This window comes from Salmo salar, chromosome 13 (assembly GCF_965601325.2).
Source record: "Salmo salar chromosome 13, fSalSal1, whole genome shotgun sequence".
NCBI lineage: Eukaryota > Metazoa > Chordata > Actinopteri > Salmoniformes > Salmonidae > Salmo > Salmo salar.
Window position 1 is genome coordinate 29,054,289 of NC_138303.1, and position 23,686 is coordinate 29,077,974.

Consider the following 23,686-nt stretch of genomic DNA (forward strand, 5'->3'; position numbering starts at 1 on the left):
TGTCTAAAAAAAAAAAACAACACTATTTTGCAAAACTTGTTTTACCCTTTAGTGTGTACACATGCTTGGGATATCGTTTTTCAAAAGGAAACGTTCAGAAATCATTGGAGGATATATTTCACGGATATGACTTTCACTTATTCAGGGTTAAATAGGGGTTGATGCCCCCTGCCCTGCATTAAACAATAGCCACTTCCATAATCAGGAAACCATAACGTTAATTAAATGTATATTTTCACCCCATCTTTAGTCAGGGATCGAGAATGAGAAGAACTGGAAAGTCAGTGAGAAAACTGCCTGCAGCCTCAAACTATCCCTTAAAACCACCAACACACTGGTAAACAGCTATATAATAAAGACAGGGCAGTTTAACAAAAGGTTTGCTTTATTCTTATCCAGGACAACTCATTCAGAATGATCAAGGAGAAATAAGCACTATATTTTTGTTGTACATTGTCAGAGATGGTACTTTATCTGAATAGGTCAAAGTAAAACAAAATGAATATATAATAATACATGAATCAATACATGTGTGGAGTTAATGATAACAACAATAGCCCTGAAACATAGGGTAGTCTGTGGTAATCACCGGCACTGAATCAATCAACAGTAGGAGAGCTTTCAGAAAGGACTCAACCCCAAAGAGGAAACACTTTTTATTGAAATAATATTTTATCAAAGCTTCTGTTCATCTTCATAAAATGTTTCTAAAACTTCTCTTTAAACCTTTTCATTATTTGGGGGCATTTTAAACTTTTTAATTTGTTTCTTCTTTTTCACCAGGTGTCTGTGTGTGCATGTGTCCTTGGCTGAGGTTTGTGTGTGTGTGTGTGTGTGTGTGTGTGAGAGAGAAAAGAGCAAGCCTGTATGTGTGTGTGTGATGTCCTTGCTGAGCTGTGGCAGCGTTAGAGTGGAAACAGCAGGGACCTTGCTTTTTCAATTGGCTGGAGCAGGTTCAAGCAACTAAGAATATCTGTGTGTGATATTTAGGGGTGAGTAGAAAGTGTGTGTACCTATGTGTGAGCTTACAAAGGACTGCGTTAAGCTAGAAAATGTGTGTCAGGGTGTACTTATGTAAGTGGGTGTGTCTCAATGTATCTGTTCATCAATGTAAATTTGCGCGTGTGTGTAAGGCACGGAGAAGGGTGGTCATTTCAGGTCCATGCTGGAGCCGAACAGAGCCACCAGCTGTTCCTCGTAGTGGGTGATGTTCCTCTTCATGATCTCCTTACAGGAACCCAGCAGACGCTCAAACGCCTGAATGTCTATTACTGAAAAACACAGACAGAATCACTCACACAGCTGAACAACAGATAGATGGAGACATGGGCCATATTCAGAAGGTGTCTCAGAGAAACAGTGCTGATCTAGGATCAGGTGCCCCCTGTCCATGTCATCTTATTCATTAGGATGTAACAAGCAACACTGATCCTAGATCGACACTCCTACTCTGAGATGCTTTATGAATAGTGTCCTGGTAAAGGAATGGAAATGCACTGTTGTTGCCTATGCTCCTATATAGTTCTTTGCCATGCTTAGCTTAACCACCACATGGGTTGAGCCAGATTTAGACCTTCCAGTCAAAACATTGAGATAAAACTATAGTAGGGCACACTACTTTCAAATGAACTTCTTGCACTCTACACCTGTAGAATTGTTAGATGTGTGTACACTTTGAAGTCATAAGAGAGATGAATATCTATCACTATGAGAGAGAATCACACAAACACCCATTTGTCTGAGGGAAACATCTCTGCATTAGGTACTGAGAGACCGTGAAGGAGAGATACTCATCTAGAACACTTACAAGCCAGTAGTCTGCAGTTAAGAGATTCAGGGAGACAAACAGAAAATACCACTCTCTGTCACACTGATGGACACCCACTCAGAGCCCAAGGCCTTTAAAATAAACTGACACACACAAATATGTGTAGATGTATGAAGTGGCCTTACCCAAGCACTTGACCTCTCCCACAGCATACGCTGATGCAGCGCGGGGCTTGTTGGTGACCAGTGCCAGCTCCCCAAAGTACTGACCCCTGCTACAGCGGGTGATCTCCACCTCCGCATTATCCTCCTGGTTCACCTTCGTCTGGGGGAGAGAGGGGGAGTGAGAGCAGGGTACAGAAAAAGGAGAGGAGAGGATAGGTTGGGGCTGATTTTGTTTACGATGATTTTAATAGTTTTTTGCCTATTCAAATGACTGGTTACCGATTTCAAAATTCACAAAATATTTTATCATGGCACACGAGCCACGGAGTGCCAAGGAAGCCCAAACATGTTGTTCACTAAGCAACAGGCCATGTCTGTTGCAGAGAGCTAAGACCAAGCCAGACCTGGGTTCAAATACATGTGTATTTAAGTATGTTATTTAAATACTTGGTGTATTTTCAAATAATGTGGCCAGATCAGCTACTTCTATTTGAAGTATTTTCAAATAACTATCCTAAAACTATTTTCAAATACATTTTTTCAAATACCCCTGGGAACAAACAGACCTGGGTTCAAATACATGGAGTATTAAATATTTGAAAATACACTTGTCTGTGTATGAGTATTTTCAAATACATTCTAATATTCAACTACTTGTATTTTCTGAGAAAAAATATCCAGACTACTTCAAAATGCATTTGAAAGTAATTGAAATAACCTAAATATTATTTGAACCCAGGTCTGGATAGAGCCGTGAGAAAAATAGTTTTGCTTTGTCATGGATATAAGATAGTACTTTTTTATCCATTTAATTGCACCGGCTAATACACAAGACAGCAAAAAATAACAAATGCACAAGAATGGAAACACAGAATTAAAGCAGCACATGAATGCATTATAAAAATGAAAGACCAAGTGTAAAACTTGGTCTTACAGTGTTCGGTTTTATAAACAAAGTGCTGCAACACCATTTACTAAGAACAAACCAGATGGAGAAACTATTAGGATGAGAAGGAGTTCTGATGCAGGTACAGCCGTCTAGTGCTAGCTAACATTAGGAACCATAGTTTGTTAGCTAGCTTAAATATGATTTTCTTTTGGGGGGGGGGGGGGACACACACACAACATTTTGTGGATTGTAGATTTTACAAATATTCTGATTCGAATCACTAAATGTTGCCGATTTTGTTTTAAGATACGCCGTGCTCAACTTTTATTATTACTATTCATATTAATAATATTATAATTCAGATTATTAGTCATACCATCTTTGTGTTTGGGTGCAGGGTTAAGCAGTACATATGAGAAAAAAGGAGAGAAAAACAGGGTGACATGAACATAAAACAAAGCCACTTTTTCTACATTCTCTGGTGATGAGGCAGAAATGACAGGAGGAGAAAACTACTCTTACTTTGCTCTTCATCATAATCTTCACGTCTCCGGACTCCACAATGTAGAAACAATCTGCCCTGTCCCCCTATACAGCAACACAAAGCGTTTACAGTTGTCCATGGTCATCATTACTAGTAAGCTTTACAGTAATACCAAGATAATCTTGGAGAACATCCTACCTGCATGATGATGCGTTCTTCATCAGAAAACGTCTTCATTCCTAATACATCCACAATCTTCATCCTCTCAGATAACTGAGACAGAGGTTTGAAAAGGAAAAGCAAAGAGAGATGTCCAGATCAAACTAATATCAGTGCTACATTTTTCACTGTCGATCATCATCAACATCCTCCAATCCCTTTCCCCTCCCCCCCCCCTCACCTCCAGAGACTTCAGTAGGGGCACAGACTCGACAAATTGCTCGTACAGCCTCCTCTTTTTGGCGTTGTTCTTCACAATGAGCCTACGGAACGTAGCCCGGTCCTGGTAGTGCACACAGACAGCATCCGTCACGGTCACACAGACAGGATAACACAATCACACCGACACAAACTTTCATTCTCCTGCTATAGGTTACATATCTAACAGATGAATGGTATGGATAGATGTACTAATCGTCTATAATATTTACTATCATGATTAATAATAATAATGAATCATTTATTAAACTTTTATAGCACTTTTCATTACATAAAGAGTCTTAAAGACCAAATAATCTCAAAGACCAAATAATCTCAAAGACCAAATAATCTCAAAGCACAAAATCTAAGATGTATCTCCTACACATTAAAGATCCACTCCAGCCTCCCTGGCACCCAATTTATCACCTAAATGGGAAAAGTAAAGAAATAGCTGGAGTGGGTCTTTAAAAACACAGAACAAAACCGGAAATCCAAAGACAGTAGAGAATTAAGACGGGCTAAAACTGCTTCTCCAACAGAAATCGCGATCAGACTTGTCAGCGATGTTATGGAGACGTTGGCTAGCTAAGCGTACGAGTCGAACACGTCATCAGGTCTCACGGTCGTCTCGTGCCGAACTGCACATGTGCAGGCAGTAAAACTATTTTTATATCGATATGAAGTAGTTTGACAAAAATGAAAATGTATCAGTTTGTCACTCTCATGAGGTTGGAGTACTAACATATTGAACTACTTAAGACATTGCCTCAAATCTAGGTTGTGCCTTTAGATTGAGAAAATGTACAAATAAGGAACTATTTTTCACTTCTCTCATTGACTTCTCAAACCCCAAACACTGGCCCGGTCTGTTTGGCAAGCGTTCCCGGAAATCTTGCAATGTCTGGGTTCAGAAACTCTGTGGTAAATCTTGTATCTGTAATGCCATTATGTTTACCATTCTCCCTAGTGTCCACAGGAAGGTGCTGTGGCAGAGCACAGCAGTGAACTAGAGGTCAGAGCAGTATGTGTGCTCGCGCGCGCGCGCATATGAGTCTCACCAGGCCCCAGAGCGCCCCCTCTTGGGTTGCAATGATGGTGGCAGCACGGGGGGTATTGTACATCAGTGCCAACTCCCCGAAGCTGCCCTTGTTGTCATACTGGCCCACACACTTTCCTACGCCATCAATCAGTACCACTATGTCATAGATTCCTCTGGAAGAAGAAGAGGGGGAGGGAGAGAGGGGGAAGGGAGAGAGAGAAGGGAGAGAAATTAGGAATGTTCTAATAATATTTGAGCTCTCTACAAAATGTATTGTGTATAGTAATAACATAGGAGATATTTGCAGACTAATCTTCATCTATAATCAAGTTGATCACTGATCTAAATCTGTTGCACTTAGTGATTTCTTTGTAAAAATAACTGGAGTATTGGGCTCTACTCTTGGGATGAACCAACCAGGGGGAGGGGGACTAAGAGTACTAGGAGCTCAGTTCTGGGAATTGATTTGGTATTTTTGGATGATACACCACCTGATTGGCTGCCTGGGTTGCATTGTGCTGTGGTTGCCAGTGAGCATTAACTTTGTTGGGGGGATTAGTATGATGATCACTTGGCTATGTAGGTGACCAGGGGGTTTCCCATGAGGCTTTGCAAGGAAACACACAAGGAGGGAATAGGTTTTAACATGCTTATGACGTGCATCTAGCCCTAAGCCTCTCAGGGTGAGGCACTAGCATGACGGAGGAGGGAGCTTAAGGTGCAGAGAATAAGACCACGCATACACTGCGTCAAAATGGCACCCTATTCCCCATGTAGTGCACTTCTTTTGATCAGGGCCCACATGGCCCTGGTCAAAAGTTGTTCACTATATAGGGAATAGGGTGCCATTTGGGAAACACCCATGAAGCCTAGGACCAGGACACATGGCGGAAACAACAACTAGAAAATAAGGCTCAAGGGGGACTTGTTGTGAGACGGCCAATTGTATTGTGGTCTGTTTGGTATGAATGCTGCTTTCGAGTGAAAGCCTTGATTGTAACAATTCTGGAAAAAACCCTGCACGCACACACACACACACCTCTCGATCACGTAGAAGTTGTCTCCATCGTCTCCCTGGTCGATGACATGCTCCTGGGGCTGGACGAGCAGTTCAAACATGGCGTCCAGGACTTCTGAGAACTGTTCCTGTGAGGGAGGAGAGGGCAGCAAGAGGAGGGAAAGAGGATGATTGAGAACAAAGACAGCACAATCACTGTCTGAAAAAACTACTCAACTTAATAATGTACGGAGTGAGTTGTGCCTGTCTGGCAGCTTGTGTATTACTGTGTGTTACTGAGTGTACCAGTAAGTAAAGACCAGGAAACCTTAACCTTTTATGAGTCAATGTGATCTACACCCTATTAAAACAGAAGTGCATACGACGCTGTGGCCCGTTATACTGTAATAGCGTGTTGGGGTTTCCTGTCACTGTGTGGTTAAAACTTCTCATCTCTTTTACCTGTTCCAGGGTCTTGAACAGTAGAATATCTTTGCAGGCGTCCTGCAGTCGACAGCGCTGCTCGTCTGTTTTAGGATGCACTACCCTCGGCTCCTCCACCTCGTCATCGTCGTCTGGGTTAAAGGCCTCCGCGCACACTGGCGTGAGAACACTTAGATTGTAACAAACACTTGGGGGGTAAACAGAGATTGCCAGCTTGTAGTCCTAAAATACTGAGTTACCTCTGGTTTGTTCGGCCATTCCTATGGTGGAAATGAATGGTGACAGATTGGGATAAATGCTGAAAATAAGGTCTGAGGTTAACACAGGCTTAGGTGTTACACGTTTCGTTTTATCAGATAACTTCAGTCAGTTAACATGACCTTTATGTGCTTAAAGTTTTGATTACATAAATGATTCAAAATGTACAAAAAGTAAGATCTCCTAAGCCTGTGTTAAAAATACCTTATTTTCGGTGTTTATACAAAAACGCCATTCATTTCCCAATAGGCTTTGGCCAAAGAGCCATGGCGGAGTTAGTGCCTACAGAAATATGCCATTACTATTGCCATCTATTACCACCTAGACTAACAGATGCTTGGGGAGGGGGGGGGGGGGTTCATCTTTAACGCATACTGGGGGAACAATATTAACACTTAAATTGTAACATGGTGGGGCAAAGAGTTTTAACTTATACTGTAACACATACGGGCCTGAAGGAACAATATTAGGACCAGAATTAATACACCTAATGACTCATAGTAAGGTATTACTCGGTGTGCTGGACACAATGAGGGAAACCATTGTAAACCACGCTCCAGGGGACTAATATCAGTGTGACACACACCTACTAGTTATCAGTGTTCAGTGATACATTAAGACAACCAGTAACTTAGTGTCAACACCAAGCAGGCATAAAGAGGGCATGTAAGATTACACCAGATGAAAGCACAAACACTTAACATGGAAACAAACATCACTGCTGCAGATTACATTAGGGCAGTACTATTCGAAGTCGGGTGGGTGACTAACGGAATTGCAGTGGGGTAGGCAAAAAAAGATATGCACGGTGCCTTCAGAAAGTATTCATACCCCTTGACTTATTCCACTGTTACAGCCAGAATTCAAAATTGATTAAATACATGTTTGTTCTCACCCATCTACACACTATAATGACAAAGTGAAAACATGTTTGTGGAATTGTCAAATGTCTTGAACATGAAATGCAGAAACATTTCATTTACATAAGTATTCACACCCGAGTCAATACTTTGAAGCGCCACCTTTGGCGGCGATTAGAGCTGTGAGTGTTCTTGGGTAAGTCTAAGAGCTTTGCTCACCTGAATTGTACAATATTTATCCATTATTCTTTAAAAAATTAAAGCTGTAGATTGATCATTGCTTGACAGCCATTTTTATGTCTTGCCATAGATTTAAGCCGATTTAAGTCAAAACTTTAACTATGTTAATCAGGAACATCTAATGTTGTTTTGGTAAGCAACTCCAGTCTATATTTGTTCTTGTGTTTTAGGGTATTGTCCTGCTGAAAAGATGAATTAGTCTCAGTGTTTGGTAGGAAGCAGACAACCAGGTTTCCTCTAGGATTTTGCCTGTGCTTATAGCTGTATTCCATTCCTTTTTATGTTAAAAACGCCCTAGTCCTTGTCGATGACAAGCACATACCATACCATGATGCAGCCACCACCATGCTTGAAAATATGTTTTGCTGTATTACTTTAGTACTTTGTTGCAAACAGGATGTAGGTTTTGGAATATTTTTTTCTGTATAGACTTATTTTCACTCAGTCATTTAGGTTAGTATTGTGGAGTAACTAAAATGTTGTCGATCCATCCTCAGTTCTATCACAGCAATTAAACTTTAAACTGTTTTAAAGTCACCATTGGCCTCATGGTGAAATCCCTGAGCAGTTTCCTTCCTCTCTGGCAACTGAGAAGTGACTGGGTGATAATTGTAATAACTTCACCATGCTCAAAGGGATATTCAGCTTCTGCCTTCTTTGCGAAGCATTGGAAAAACATACCTTTCTTTGTGGTTGAATCTGTGCTTGAAATTCACTACTCGATTGAGGGACCTTACAGATAATTGTATGTGTTTGGTACAGAGATGGGGAAGTGACTAATCATGTTATCGATTATTGAACACGGAATGTGTCCATGCAACTTATGTGATTTGTTAAGCACATTTTTACTCCTGAATATATTTAGGCTTGCTTACCATAAGAAAATGGGTTGAAAACTTATTGATATATATATATATATATATATATAAATAATTGTGTGTAGATCAGTGACAAAATGTGGAAAACGTAAAGGGGTGTGAATACCTTTTACTGAGAAAGATAATTAGAAAAATATTGAGTAAATGTATGTATTGGTTCTTGGTTTATGTGAAAAGAACAATTTACAGATTTTAAGGTTGTGCCATTAGAATTGAGGTGGATACGCCAGCAATACTGGCGAGAAAAATGGGGTCCCAAGAAAAAAAGAAAAAAAAACTGGTTCCCTGCTGGAAAAGTTTGAATACCACTGCACTGAGTAGTGACATCAAACAGGACTTACCTGACACTCTCCGGTTATATCTGCTGGGAGGAGGGGCTGGAGAGAGGGAGGGAGAAAGGGAGGGAGAGAGTTGGTGAACACTCTCCTGTTCACAGTTCACACATCGCTGCAACTGTAGAGCCTGTGGTTACGACCTCTGACATCGCTAGCACTCTTGAAACGGCAGAGAAAAACAACTCAAACACATGAAATGAGACCGGACCGACACACACACCCACAATCTTCTACACTGCAATAAAGCCAGACAAAATAACACACAAAAGTAGAATTTAACAGCTCTTTCATGGATTTTGAAGCTGATTAAACGGCATGATCATTACACAGGTGCACCTTGTGCAGGGGACAATAAAATGTGCAGTTTTGTCAAACACCACAATGCTAAAGATACCTCAAGTTGAGGGAGCGTGCAATTGGCATGCTGACTGCGGGAATTTCCATCAGAGCTGTTGCCAGAGAATGAAATGTTAATCTCTCTACCATGTTTTAGAGAATTTGGCAGTTCGTCCAACCCGCCTCACAACCGCAGACCTCGTGTAACCACGCCAGCCTAGGACCTCCACATGAGGCTTCATCACCTACGGAGTCGTCTGAGACCAGCCACATGGACAGCTGATGAAACTGAGAAGTATTTCTGTTGGTAATAAAGCGCTTTTGTGGGGAAAAACTCATTTTGATTGGCTGGTCTTGGCTCCCCAGTGGGTGGGCCTATGCCCTAGCAGGCTCACCCATGCCCCTGCCCAGTCATGAAATTCATAGATTAAGGCCTAACAAAATTATTTTAATTGACGGATTTCCTTATATGAATTGTAACTCAGTTAAAACGTTGAAATTGTTGCGTTTATATTTTTGTTCTGTATAGAAAGTGCATCATTGTCAAAATCTCGCATTATCGCTTTTAAGATCAGAGTGACAAGTTACAACATATCTGTAGCCAACAGAGCGAGCATCGGTGAAAATGAGAGCCACGAGCACACAGCCGCCGCTTGCTCCTCATCTCCCTACAGCGCAGTGGCAAGCACGTGTTATGTTTCAGATGGTGTTAACATAATTACATTTATGGATTTTTAGAGTACAATATATTTTGTAAAAGTCACCTCACAGTCATTCTACAAATAAACATTTCCCAGGGGGCATGTGCACAGACCCCCGCAGCAAAGAGAATTCCCCCCCCCACCTTTGCCGCCGCTGCTCAAACAGATCCCAGGGGAAACACTAGAGCCACATTAACAATGGTTGCTTCAGCGTCATTATACTAAAGTGCATTTGTGGGAACCAAGGGATGAGTGTAGACTAAGTGTGTGTTCGCATGTGCTGTGTAAGGAGAGTGTATGAAGTGCTCTTGCCCGTCATCATGTGTGGGGGATAGCAAGTGCCTGAAGTTGCCATGACAACAAAATACAAGGAAGACCTCATTGCCATAACAACCTCCCCACCTCTTCTTCCTAAGTAATAGGTCCCCCCTCTACCCAAACACCCACTCACAAACTCCCATAACGACGAGACGTTATCACTGTCTGCTGGCCCTACTAATTGCAGCTAGAGCTAAAGACAATCAAAGTGGTACTTGTTCGTTGAGCAGACTTCCCTCACGCTCCCCGCCTGTTGCTCTCTCCGGCTTTCTCTCCTCTCAATCCCCACTCATTGTCTGTCAGTCTCTCACTCTCTCTTAGTCCCTCCCTCTTTCCCTCCTTGTTCATGCCCACCCCTATAAAAAAAAGAAACCATGATAAAGTGGAAAAGGAAACAAATGCAAAAAGGAATGAAGTGGTTGTGGTCGCTGGTTACGTTCCTGCAGTCTTCCACAGGCCCCTGTGCAGATGATCAGACCTCAGCGCCTGGACAAGTGTTTCTCATGGCCCCACATGAACATGACAGAGCATCATCTCATATGCGCAGACAGAGTGACTGTTTATAAAGACAGGGCTGTGAAGCAGCAACCAGTATCAATGGCCTATTGGGCAGAGCAGGAACACACAAGGACATTGAGAAGGGAAGTGTAGTTGTGTGGCTGGAGGGCGGGGGACTAGGGGGGAGACTGGGGGTTAAATCAGCACATGCTCAGTGTTGGCATACTGTTATGGTTAGAGCACCGCAGGGACAGGACAGGGGTGTCTGTGTCTCCAAACCAACATGGCTGACCTTGCCACCGGGGCAGAGCCAGCCATGGAAGCAGCAGGGACAACAGAGGCGACTAGCCATGCAGGGAGCTCTCTTTTAGATACTGCCACAGCTGTATACACCTGACTCCCCATGAAAACAATCTTTATTACAGTCAAGGCTGTCACGCTGCTCAGATCTCACAATGCCTGGAAAAGTGAATCATAACTCAGGAACCACATGAATAAATATATAGTCTGAGATATGCAGCAGCACAGCGGCAAGAGATGAGCTGGAAGGCGAGCCCATAGAAATGGAATGAATAGAACAAGGTTCACCCATTATGCCATCATTGACTTGAATGGGGACACCCGTTCTATTCATTTTAATTATGGGCGAGCCATTGGCTACTAATTCCTTGACGCAGCCATAGTGGACAGGGTGCCAACTCAGACGCTGCCATAGTGTCTGCTAGCTTGTTGTTGATGCTCCTCTGTGCTGATCCAGGACATCTCTTCTGCTAATCTAATTGTTTTGACACAGCCTCCTAACCAATAATCAGTGAGGCCCAAGCAGGGTTGGGTAGTAACGGATTACATGTAACTGGGATTACGTCATCAGATTACAAAAATTAAACTAAATCTAAAATCGGATTACAGTTACATTCTTAAAAACAGTTTATTACTTTTGGGATTACTTCATCTCATGACAATTTTATACAATTTCCTCTTGACATCACTGCTGTCATTTTGCACACCATCAAGACTTATCACATGCTATCAAAGATTCTATTGTTCTGCCGATCGCCCATCAAGTGTGGATGGCCTCTTGTGGTAATGAGCTATATTTCGAGTTGGCGATCTAGCTAACTACTTCCTCAACTGGTGAATTAGCCCCAAATTAATTAGCCTGTGTGTTAGAATCAACTTTATTTCTTGATTCATACTGTTTTCGTAGTCTAGTACACTTCTGAATGAAACACTTTAAAAGACTTTATAGGACTGAGGCTACAAATGTGTTCAATTGCGTGATCCCACTGCAACTGTGGCGCAAACAAGTCATGGGCTGGTGACACCAATTGAAAATGTTAGTTTGGAGCCCTGTGACTATGCTCTTACACATCGAATAGAACATACACTCACGCTAGTCCCCATTTGGAAATGCTCATGTTACTAAAAGCATTTTTTTCAATGTTAGATTCATGTTTTAAGTATGTCTGGGTGTTAAAAGTGAAAGTAATTCAAAAGTATTCCAAATGTAATAGGATTACATTACTCATTCTGAGTAATTGAAAAGGATTACATTACCGATTACTTTCTTTTTCAAGCAACTGTCACCAGTAACAGACTACATTTTGAAGTAACTCTGTGCCCAAACCACAGACGGTGAAGTATGAACTAAGGCTAATCTTGTCCATGTTCTGGGTTCTTTAACACATGGATGTAGCCTACTCACTGCTCGTCTCAAGAGGGCCAGTCTGTGTGTGGGCGTGTGTGTTTTTCCTGTATGTTTATAGGCTAGGCCTTTCATTTTTTCATTATTTTGCCAGGATAGTCTAACAATTGACACTGTTTTCCAGGGAGACCTATTCAATGTTAATGCAAACATGTTCCAAAAAGCCCTGATGATTGGTCAAGGAGCGTTGCCATGGTCTTCATTCACCCCTAGTTCGCCATGCAACCAACATTGTGCATTTATAGACGTCACCAGTCAATGTGGCACATCCCAAAGTGCAGTGCTCAGCACTCTTCGACAGCACTGTATAGACTAGTCACTAGGCTTGTGTATTGAGTAAATCCACACACAGTGCAGTCCACCATTTTCCCTGAACATGAGGATGATGGTGTGGCAAGGTAGCATATATAAGTGCTCATGCACAGTGTTCTGCTTTAGAGACTTAATAACTTTGTCATGTTTTGGTAGCAGATTGTAGAGGCCCCAGCCACACACTACAATGAGACATGCTTAGCAAGGACTGCTGTAAATGATTTATCGTATGGTATGAAATTGTTAGGGCAGGCCAAACGCTGGGGAAACATGTACGTACGGGTCTAATTTTCCCACACCCACCACTAGTTTACCACTGTGTGATGGAGATCAGCATTACACACACACGGTGTGTTTCTGCTCTTCGCTAGAGGATTTCCACTACAAGCTGAGGTACAAGAGATTACTCTGAATTTTCAGCTTGACTTTCAACTGTTGTACTCATGGAAATGAACTATATTTTCTCCCCATACGTCTTTCCCAGCTTTCCCTCTCCCCTGTCAATCTGCCTCCTTTACTACGCGCAACACTCACTCTTCCCGTCTCTCCACGTTTCCCTCCCCCCTCTCATTCTCCAGACTAGTCCTTAAAAGGAGAAGTGGCCTTGTCCTGATTAGAGCTTGCATTGTTAACCCCTTCTGGACTGTCAGTGATGGGTTAGCCCCTATATGTCAGAGCGGTCTGGGTGCCAATTTAACGGCGGACACGCTAGCTAGGACCTTGGCCAAAGATGTAACAACTCCCCATTGGAAGGCTATAGCCTAAGTCAAGAGAAAGACTTTAGGAGGAAGACCAGTGGGAGGTTGTGTGGTCAGAGAGACAGTAGTGCACTCTGACTCACCATCTGTGCCCATTTAAAGTAACAAAGGCTTTCTGAACCCACATTATCAGGCTTATGTTTAAAATGTAACAATTGAAAGCGTGTAAACTATCAAAGAAATACTAGATGGGTAATGGGATTGGGCAGAATGCCTAGCAACCAAATATGACCATGCTGGCCTTTACAGGGCTGTGTAGACTAGACTTGCTCCTGAAAATCAGAGTGTGGTGCTGGTGCCAGGCTGGTGCATGTCCTAATTTTACCAGCCACCCCACTTCACCACTGTACTGTTGAGATTCTCTCTTCCAGAGCTGACACACACAAATGTTTATTTTTGCATGTGGGTTTTGGATTGAGAGAAGAAAAAAAATGCTTGCAAATGCTCTGTGTGACCACCTGCCAATGTAGCGATAGACATTCTACCAGCCAATGCCAAAATCTACCAGCATTTGGTGTGTTAATTTCCCACCCTGGTGCCCTTTCAGATAATAAATGATTGAAGCTATGCAAAGATGCCTGTATCAAAGCCACTTGTGGATGGCTGAGGACTGAACTATTACTGAACCCCTGCGCTTTATCTACTGTGTGATTAGGCAAGGTCGCTGCCTGTCCACTTTATTCCCACTCCAATTGGTTTAGAGTGAGGACAGCGCCAAGGTTGCCGGCCCAGTCTGTATTCCCTCTGCACTGACAGGACAAGGTCACCACAAAGCAACAGAAATTTCTGTTACATGTTTGTTCTGTGGGGGGGGGTGACATCTTCCATGACCATTTTCATGTATTGTAGCCTATACGTCGAAAATGTAGTTGCTTGGGATAAAGGCGTCTGCCAGTAAAAGGTCATATATAAAAAATAAAATTGATTTAAAAAAAAGTCATAAAATGCTATAATAAATACAAACAAATCTATTTGTTAGAGAGCCAGGCCCTTAAGACCCCACCCCAGCATCTTTACAGTGACTGTCTGGTGTTCCCACCCTCACAGCCCCTTTGTCCAGTTAAATCGTACAAATGACATCTTCTCCCTAAACCACCATGTCTAATCAAATTGAGAAGCTATCCTGTTCGACAGGGAAGAAATGGAAAGGACAATCAGGGAAGGACAGCCATGACGGTCTGTTTTCAACTTGATTTCAATTTCAACGTTGATATTACAGTGGACCGGTAGCATCGTCAACTGAAAGGTAAATTGATGCACAAAGACAGATTATTAACAATCTAAGTGAGATAGTTAATAAAAGCATGCAACAAGAGAAAATGTTTGCAGTCTTACTGTTAGCCATATCAGACTGAGGTTATTATGCATTCCATGACCATATGTTATTAGAATGATCCAAAAGGATGGTTTCCACATCCTGCAGTGTAGGGAAGCCGCGTAAGGTGACTAAACACGGTGACAGCCCGTCTTTCAACGTGGTGACTTCATATGGCAAAACATGGCATATGGGAGAGCGGGCCATGTGAAATGCATATAAAAGCGAGGATGTGCTTTTCCTTATTTTTCTGCCACAGGAAATGGGCAAGGAATGAGGAAGTGCCAAAGTTCAGATGCTTTTCAAAACGTGACTAATAAATGAAGCAGTAAACTGCATGCATGCCTAGTTTGCCTCCCCATTCACGCTCACAGGGAGAGACGGGGAGCGACTTTAAAGCCAGTGTGGAGTGTGGCTTTCAAGGGATGCTATCCATTAGATTAGCCTAAATGCACAGTCTGAACAGGTAATTAGGTCACCTGTTGCACAAGTAACAGGGACCACATTTTCCCTAGTGATGGGCTGGGGGGGTGGGGGGGATTTCTATAGTAGAGTATCGCAATATGGGCCCAATCTATGTCCATGCCATATAAGACTAACAGACATTTGTTAATATCTCTTCTCAATGGCACACAAAAGGGTTTTCCAGGGTATGTATGTAATGCAGAAATACTAGGATTTTTCCAAGAGTGTACTTTCAAACTTCTGTGACAGAAAGAATATGTAATGTGTTGGCATGGTCCCGGCAATCATGCAGCTGGGAGTTGTATGGCCGGTTCATGGGATCCAAAATCTGGTTACAGCAACCCTGAAGCAAAGTGACCTCACAATGGTCTGCTGTGTGTCATGTCTTCATTCAGGTGACTCATCTATTCATAGTGCCTTATAATGCCCTATCAGACAAGCTATGAAGTGCCAGTATAAACCATTCCTTCTCTGCCTATACAAACTCCCTCTCAATTAGAGGTCGACCGATTAATCGGAATGGCCGATTTCAAGTTTTCATAACAATCGGTAATCGGCATTTTTGGGCATCGATTATGGCCGATTACATTGCACTCCACGAGGAGACTGCGTGGCAGGCTGAATACCTGTTACGCGAGTGCAGCAAGGAGCCAAGGTAAGTTGCTAGCTAGCATTAAACTTACCTTATAAAAAACAATCAATCTTAACATAATCACTAGTTAACTACACATGGTTGATGATATTACTAATTTATCTAGCTGGTCCTGCGTTGCATATAATCGATGCGGTGCCTGTTAATTTATCATTGAATCACAGCCTACTTCTCCAAACGGGTGATTTAACAAGAGCGTTCACGAAAAAAAGCACTGTCGTTGCACCAATGTGTACCTAACCATAAACATCAACGCCTTTCTTAAAATCAATATACAAGTATACATTTTTAAACCTGCATATTTAGTTAATATTGCCTGCTAACATGAATTTCTTTTAACTAGGGAAATTGTGTCACTTCTCTTGCATTCTGTGCAAGCAGAGTCAGGGTATATGCAGCAGTTTGGGCCGCCTGGCTCGTTGACAACTGTGTGAAGACAATTTCTTCCTAACAAAGACCGTAATTCATTTGCCAGAATTGTACATAATTATGACATAACATTGATGGTTGTGCAAAGTAACAGCAATATTTAGACTTATGGTTGCCACTCGTTAGATAAAATACGGAACGGTTCCGTATTTCACTGAAAGAATAAACATTTTGTTTTCGAAATGATAGGTCATTAATATGGTCAAATCCGGAAACTAAGGCTCGTATTTCTGTGTGTTTATTATATTATAATTAAGTCTATGATTTGATAGAGCAGTCTGACTGAGCGGTGGTAGGCAGCAGCATGCTCGTAAGCATTCATTCAAAGAGCACTTTCCTGCATTTGCCAGCAGCTCTTCGCTGTGCTTCAAGCATTGCGCTGTTTATGATTTCAAGCCTATCAACTCCTGAGATTAGGCTGGCAATACTAAAGTACCTATTAGAACATCCAATAGTCAAAGGTATATGAAATACAAATGGTATAGAGAGAAATAGTCCTATAACTACAATCTAAAACTTCTTACCTGGGAATATTGAAGACTCATGTTAAAAGGAACCACCAGCTTTCATATGTTCTCATGTTCTGAGCAAGGAACTTAAACGTTAGCTTTTTTACATGGCACATATTGCACTTTTACTTTCTTCTCCAACACTTTGTTTTTGCATTATTTAAACCAAATTGAAAATGTTTCATTATTTATTTGAGACTAAATTGATTTTATTGATGTATTATATTAAGTTAAAATAAGTTAATTCAGTATTGTTGCCATTGTCATTATTACAAATATATATTAGGGGGAAAAAATGGCCGATTAATCGGTATGGCCTTTTTTTTGGTCCTCCAATAATCGGTATCGGTCGACCTCTACTCTCAATACACCCCCCAGTTCTATCCTCCCCCTATTTAGAGCTCATCTATTCCTCTTTAACTCCCAGTCCAAGTTCACTGAGGAAAAAATGAAATGTGCAAAAGATAGGCTATTGGTTCAAATGGGCCCGAATGGCACTTCTACTTCCAGGAAAATAGGTTTGATGCAACAGTTTGTATTCAAAACTATATCTTAATTAATTAACAGGGGAAATCTGCAGTTCAAAGAATAACAAAGCGGTCACACCGCCACTGATTTGGTAAATAGCTAAGGGACAGGGCTGGAGAAATGTAAGCACAGACATAGCTATGAACACAAGGACTGACCATCCATGAGATCAAAATGACAGTTTTAACCATGTGCTGAGGCTACAGTATACAATGTTTGATTACAATTACTTTGTTTACAAACAAAGGAGTAAAACAAGCTTATATTTTGGGTTCTGTTGGGGTTACACAATTTATCTAATCTAATGAGTCATTTAAATGTTTTATAGTCTTCAAGAACGTATGAATTTAAGTCAGGAAATTGATGTAGCAATCGCAGAATAAGCCCCTTTTAACTATGGAGCTTAATATTACTTCAGTTACTGTCACTTACACAAACATGCTACAAAACTTGATTATCCTCAGTACATCAATTTCGACGATGGGAACCCTATCATGAGGACAAAAAGTCTGCTATAATACGCCAATAACATTAAGAAATGTCCTAGTGGGTCAGTGTCTGCCTCTCAGGGTTATGAGAGTTGTTATGCATGAGATGGTTTCCCCACTAAGAGAAGAATTCAAATAGATGTGATTGTCATTACAGATCTGTTTGCACACACCCCACACATTAAAGCAATGAGGTAATTGCAATCAATCTCACAAACGCCAAATACAGCCAGAGATTAAACTGAATTCCAAGTCATTCCTCAGCCAATGAAAACACATTTAGGAATCGCTGTGATCCCAGACCGGAGCTCATTGACAAAAACAGAACGTCCATTCACAACAAAACAGCCCCTGAAAGCAACGCCATCTGGGTCACTGTAATATTCACATGTGTAAACATACTGAATTATAATTGGATGCATTTTACCGCCGTATCATACTGTGCTATGATTGGTTAAGACCACCCAGATGGTTAGGTCATGGTCAGTTGATCATGGTTGGAGATAGGTGAACATGCCAGTTGTAGCTAGCTAATAAAGAGCTACGTTATTAAGAAATATCCTGTAGTACTGAATTGTATTATTTTGTACAAAGCGTGCAAAACAAGACAGTCACGTTGCTCTCTCAGCCTGCAAAGAGCAGCGGACTTCCTGGCATCTTATGTCCGGGAACAGCCTGGGCTGGCAGATGTTAGGCTGGCCACATCTTGTTTCTGTAAATAGGGTTTTCATGGCTTGGGTGTGTGGTGAATGCACTTATGTCATCATTGAGGACATTAAACAGGAAGATCAGCTGGCACCTGATATAACATGTCTTACCTATATAACGTCACAGAAAGGATTGCAGTCATAAGACTTACTAGTTTAGTTAGGGTTCTCCAACTCCAGTCCTGGAGTGCAGACTTAGTCCAATCCATCTGTACTCATCTCTATCAAATCAGTTTCAAATAAGCAACTAAGCATGATCGTATTCAGTCTGGGGAATGATTAAGTGAATCGGCCTCATCATCAGGCTGCAACTTACGCTCGAAATCAGACTCGTCGGACCCGTCTTCATCGTCGCCATTTGACTCTGTTTGCATCGGCTCCCCATCGAACACCACTCCCTTCCCGAGCTTGACAGCAGTACCGCCCCCATCTTGGCTTCTGGTGTCCCGCAAGCGCGTGAAATATTGCACGGCGAATTCCACCAGGTCTGTTGGCCTTTGTCGAAGCACCTCCACAGTGTAGCCTTGCAGCAATTCCGTCAATCCCACCGGTATCTCGATACTCATGACTGTTTTTCGATGGTGCTATCTAACTCGAAAGATGTTCAGGTATACTGTGTTTTTCGTAGAAAAAAATATGAATTCAATATCCGTCCATGTGTTGCACGCTACAGCTCCTACTGGGGGGAGATAGCTGACACTCACAACAGCTTCACAAAACGGGGTTAGTTTGCTGACATTGATAAACAGTTAGCGGGAGGTTGCAAATTTGCTTAGCTAGCTAACAAAAATGTCCAAGCAAGTAACGTAGTGACACTGTCGATGGAAGGCCGGTCTTGTTGTGTAAAGAAAGCAATATAACCCCAGTGACGTTAACGTTTACTTTATGATATCTGAGCTGTCAAGTTGGGTAACTAGATAGCTAGCTGCTGCTATACCAAACTGACAAATTAGCTCGATGGCTAATAAATGGATGCCACAAATGATAACGAACGTTGTTAGTTAGCTACAGTAACGTTACTATAGTTTGTTCCCTCGCTGTCCTCCCCTGTTCTCTTTATTTCGCCTCCTCTTTTTCGCTCGTTTCTTTGCCAGGGTAGCGACCAAACCCCGCCAGCTAGTGGTATATCCAATCAATATCCGATCAGAAACTTAGCTGATCAGCGAACAGGCGATGTATAGTACACCACCAGCCAGCAAACGTTAGCATATAATTAATGGGTGGGCACTGGGACTTGTTACGTTAGCTAGCTAGATTAGCTAACTACAGTACTACCCAGTTGGTTTCGAGGAAAGAAGAAACATCTAATTAAATATCCAAAGTATTTCGCCTTCGTATTAGACGGATAAAGTAATGGCGGTTAAAAATCTACCAATAACGTCCCTCAAGCTAAATGCCGGTATCTATAACTAACAGCTGACTTCTTATTGCTGAGTCCAGGCAGTTCAGTTGCAACAGACAATCCGAGCCCGGCTTATTCCAAGCCCCTGTCAACAAGGAGCGGCAGGAACAACCCAAACGTTACCTTGAATCCGAATTACCCAGTGTTTCTACAACGTTAAAATAAAAATGTGTGGCATAAATATTGGTAACGACGTTACTCGTGATATTCGGTAAATCTGTTTCGACCTCCAGATGAGGCTTCCCTTTTCGTTACTTCGGGGTGAGTGGTAACCACGGTTGATTGACATGCCAATGTACCAATCCAAGACTCATGACACGCAAGGATCAATTAGGGGATTCGATTAATTCCCCGGGTGAACCGGGTTTACATTGAATACATTCGATTTTTGAACCGGGCTTCCTCCGGGCGTGAGCCGGGTGCCCCGTTCTGGCAGACGGGGAAGTCGGCTCAAAAGAAAAGTGACAGGTTAATGCTGTAATATTTACATAGAAATGTGAGTTATAGATCTGTCATTCTCATTGAAAGCAAGTCTAAGAAGATCTGTTCTATGTGCGCAATTTCCCGATCTTAAGTTTAGTTTTTGCATCTTTTACTTTCGGATTTGTACACCATCTTCAACTATCTGAAAAGACAGCATTTTTGGTTATTGAAAATATATTTTACAGCGGTTTAGATGGTACCATGATTCTCTACAATATGCATTGCTTTTTTTGTCACAAAATGAAATTAGTTGAACTATTCAAATTTTTGCAACCAGGAAATGGCTGAGCGATTTCTGCATATTTCACTATTAAGTACTTGGAGTAATGAGTTTGATTATTTCGATAAAGTGATTGCTTTAAATAAAACATATTTATCTGCCTTCCCAATGAAAATAGATGTATGTTTCTGAACGATGCACCATGCTGTATTGTTGACAACAGGGCCTGCTCCAGGCATAAGTGGTCACTTATGGTTGTGCATCAGCATTTTGTCTCTTGTAATGTCAGTAACTGACAGTCACTCAATTAGCCATGTCAGCTAACAATGTTTTGATTGGTAAATTAGTCTAGCCAGCTATCTAAACTTGTAGTAATCATGGCCGAATACCAACTAGGCATGCAGGGCACATGCCCAGGGGCCCTGACCTCCAGGGGGCCCACGTGGAATTTTTGTTAGTCACACTCACTCAGATATCATTAACATGGCATACGTCTAGGCAAAATGTGTAGAATTGCCAGAAATTAGGTTTAAAACTGAAATAATGTCTCTCTACCCCATTGCAAAATGAGTAGAATTGCAGGAAATTAGCTGTAACACTGCAAACATTTTCTCTTTCGCTTAGGGTCTCCAAAAGGCTAGCACCGGCCTTGGATGACAATATGAACAGTGCTGCAGATTACTGTTCGTTTAGAGCAGGCCATGCATCCCTCACGGTTTCATCCGGTCACGGGACCGGAAATGGCCTGGTTCAAACTGTGGCAGCTTCATTTGTATTTATTAAGGATCCCCATTAGCTGGTGCCACGGCAGCAGCTACTCTTCCTGGGGTCCAGAAACAATAAGGCAGTGATATACAATTTTTACAAAAATTACATGACATTACATTTCATAACACTTTTCACAACACATTAAGTGTGTTCCCTCAGGCCACTACTCTACTATCACATATCTACAATACAAAATCCGTGTGTATATGTGTTTGTGCCTGTGTGTGTGTCTCTTCACAGCCCTCCCTGTTCCATTTTTTAAAATCTAACTCTACTGCTTGCATCAGTTACCTGATGTGGAATAGAGTTCCATGTAGTCATGGCTCTATGTAGTACTGTGTGCCTCCCATAGTCTGTTCTGCACTTGGGGATTGTGAAGAGACCTCTGGTGGCATGTCTTGTGGGGTATGCATGGGTGTCCGAGGTGTGTGCTAGTAGTTTAAACAGACACCTTGGTGCTTTCAGCATGTCAACACTTTACAAAAACAAGTCGTGATGAAGTCAATCTCTCCTCCACTTTGAGCCATGAGAGATTTACATGCATATTATTAATGTTAGCTCTCAGTGTACATTTAAGGGCCAGTCGTGCTGCCCTGTTCTGAGCCAATTGTAATTTTCCGAGGTCCCTCTTTGTGGCACACGACTGAACAGTAGTCCAGGTGCGACAAAACTAGGGCCTGTAGGTCCTGCCTAGTTCATAGTGTTGTTAAAAAGGCAGAGTGCTCTTTATTATGGACAGACTTCTCCCCATCTCAGCTACTGTTTTATCAGCATGTTTTGACCATGACAGTTTGCTCAATTTGCTCAATTTCCACATTATTTATTACAAGATGTAGGGTTTAGTGAATGATTTGTCCCAAATACAATGCTTTAAGTTTTTGAAATATTTAGGTCTAAGTTATTCCTTGCCACCCATTCTGAAACGAACTGCAGGTCTTTGTTAAGTTTTGCAGTGATTTCTCTCGCTGTAGTAGCTGACATGTATGGTATTGAGTCATCCGCATACATAGACACACTGGCTTTACTCAAGGCCAGTGGCATGTCATTAGTTAAGATTGAAAAAGTAAGGGGCCTAGACAGCTGCCCTGGGGAATTCCTGATTATACCTGGATTATGTTGGAGAGGCTTCCATTAAATAACACCCTCTGTGTTCTGTTAGACAGATAACTTTACCCACAATATAGCAGGGAGTGTAAAGTAGGGAGGAGGGATGTACATTAGCTAGGGATGTATGTTACACTATATTAGGCCCAGCCTTTGGAACTTTGATTTTCCTAGAAATGGCTACAAAATTGTGATTAAATCAAATCTTATTTGTCACATGCGCCGAATACAACAGGTGTAGACCTTACAGTGAAATGCTTACTTACAAGCCCTAACCAACAATAGAGTTTAAAAAAAATACCTAAAATAATATAAGAATATGAAATAAAGGTAACAAATAATTAAAGAGCAGCAGTAAAATAACAATAGCAAGGCTATACACAGGGGGTACCGGTACAGAGTCAATGTGCGGGGGCACCGGTTAGTCGAGGTAATATGTACATGTAGGTAGAGTTATTAAAGTGACTATGCATAGATAATAACAGAGAGTAACAGCAGTGCAAAATGGGGGGGGGGGGGGGGGGCAATGCAAATAGTCTGGGTAGCCATTTGATTAGATGTTCAGGAGTCTTATGGCTTGGGGGTAGAAGCTGCTTAGTAGCCTCTTGGACCTAGACGTGCGCTCCCGTACCGATTGACATGCAGTAGAAGAGAGAACAGTCTATGACTAGGGTGGCTGGAGTCTTTGACCATTTTTAGGGCCTTCCTCTGACACCGCCTGGTATAGAGGTCCTGGATGGCAGGAAGCTTGGCACTCGGGGACGTACTGGGCCGTACGCACTCCCCTCTGTAGTGACTTGCGATCGGAGGCCGAGCAGTTGCCATACCAGGCGGTGATGCAACCAGTCAGGATGCTTGCGATGGTGCAGCTGTAGAACCTTTTGAGGATCTGAGGATCCATGCCAAATCTTTTCAGTCTCCTGAGGGGGAATGTTTTGTTATGCCATCTTCATCTGATGGATTTGGATACTGCTTTAAAGCAAATTTCTGCAGCATTAGTAAAGATGTGATCAATACATGTTGATGATTTCATTCCTGTGCTGTTTTTAACTACCCTGGTAGGTTGACTGTTAACTAGTAACAGTTTGAAGCCTTTTCTTGAGTAGGCAGCTTGATGAAAGCCAGTCAATATTTAAATCACCCAGAAAATATAGCTCTTTGATGATATCACATACATTATCAAGCATTTCACACATGCTATCCAGACACTGA

General features: G+C 41.9%; 1 protein-coding gene across 1 annotated transcript; it reads right to left on the bottom strand.

The window, feature by feature from the left end:
• Nucleotides 1-640: 640 nt before the first annotated feature.
• Nucleotides 641-19,346, bottom strand: LOC106566777 (cAMP-dependent protein kinase type II-alpha regulatory subunit). The gene is made up of 10 exons (XM_014135165.3): nt 18,814-19,346; nt 8,783-8,818; nt 6,224-6,360; nt 5,804-5,910; nt 4,784-4,937; nt 3,706-3,807; nt 3,504-3,578; nt 3,344-3,409; nt 1,954-2,092; nt 641-1,271 (listed from the first exon to the last, which is right to left on the bottom strand). The coding sequence occupies exons 1-10, from the start codon at nt 19,061-19,063 to the stop codon at nt 1,150-1,152; spliced, it is 1,188 nt and encodes a 395-aa protein (XP_013990640.1). The 5' UTR covers nt 19,064-19,346; the 3' UTR covers nt 641-1,149.
• Between the last annotated feature and the right edge of the window lie 4,340 nt (nt 19,347-23,686).

Bases quoted from the DNA above. Each gene is read 5' to 3' on its own strand.
- LOC106566777 (XM_014135165.3), bottom strand. From the start codon at position 19,063: ATGAGTATCGAGATACCGGTGGGATTGACGGAATTGCTGCAAGGCTAC. The intron at 4,938-5,803 runs GTGTGTGTGTGT...TTCTTCTTCCAG, and splicing joins AACTTCTACGTGATCGAGAG to AGGAATCTATGACATAGTGG. The intron at 3,410-3,503 runs GTAGGATGTTCT...GTTGCTGTATAG, and splicing joins AAGAACGCATCATCATGCAG to GGGGACAGGGCAGATTGTTT.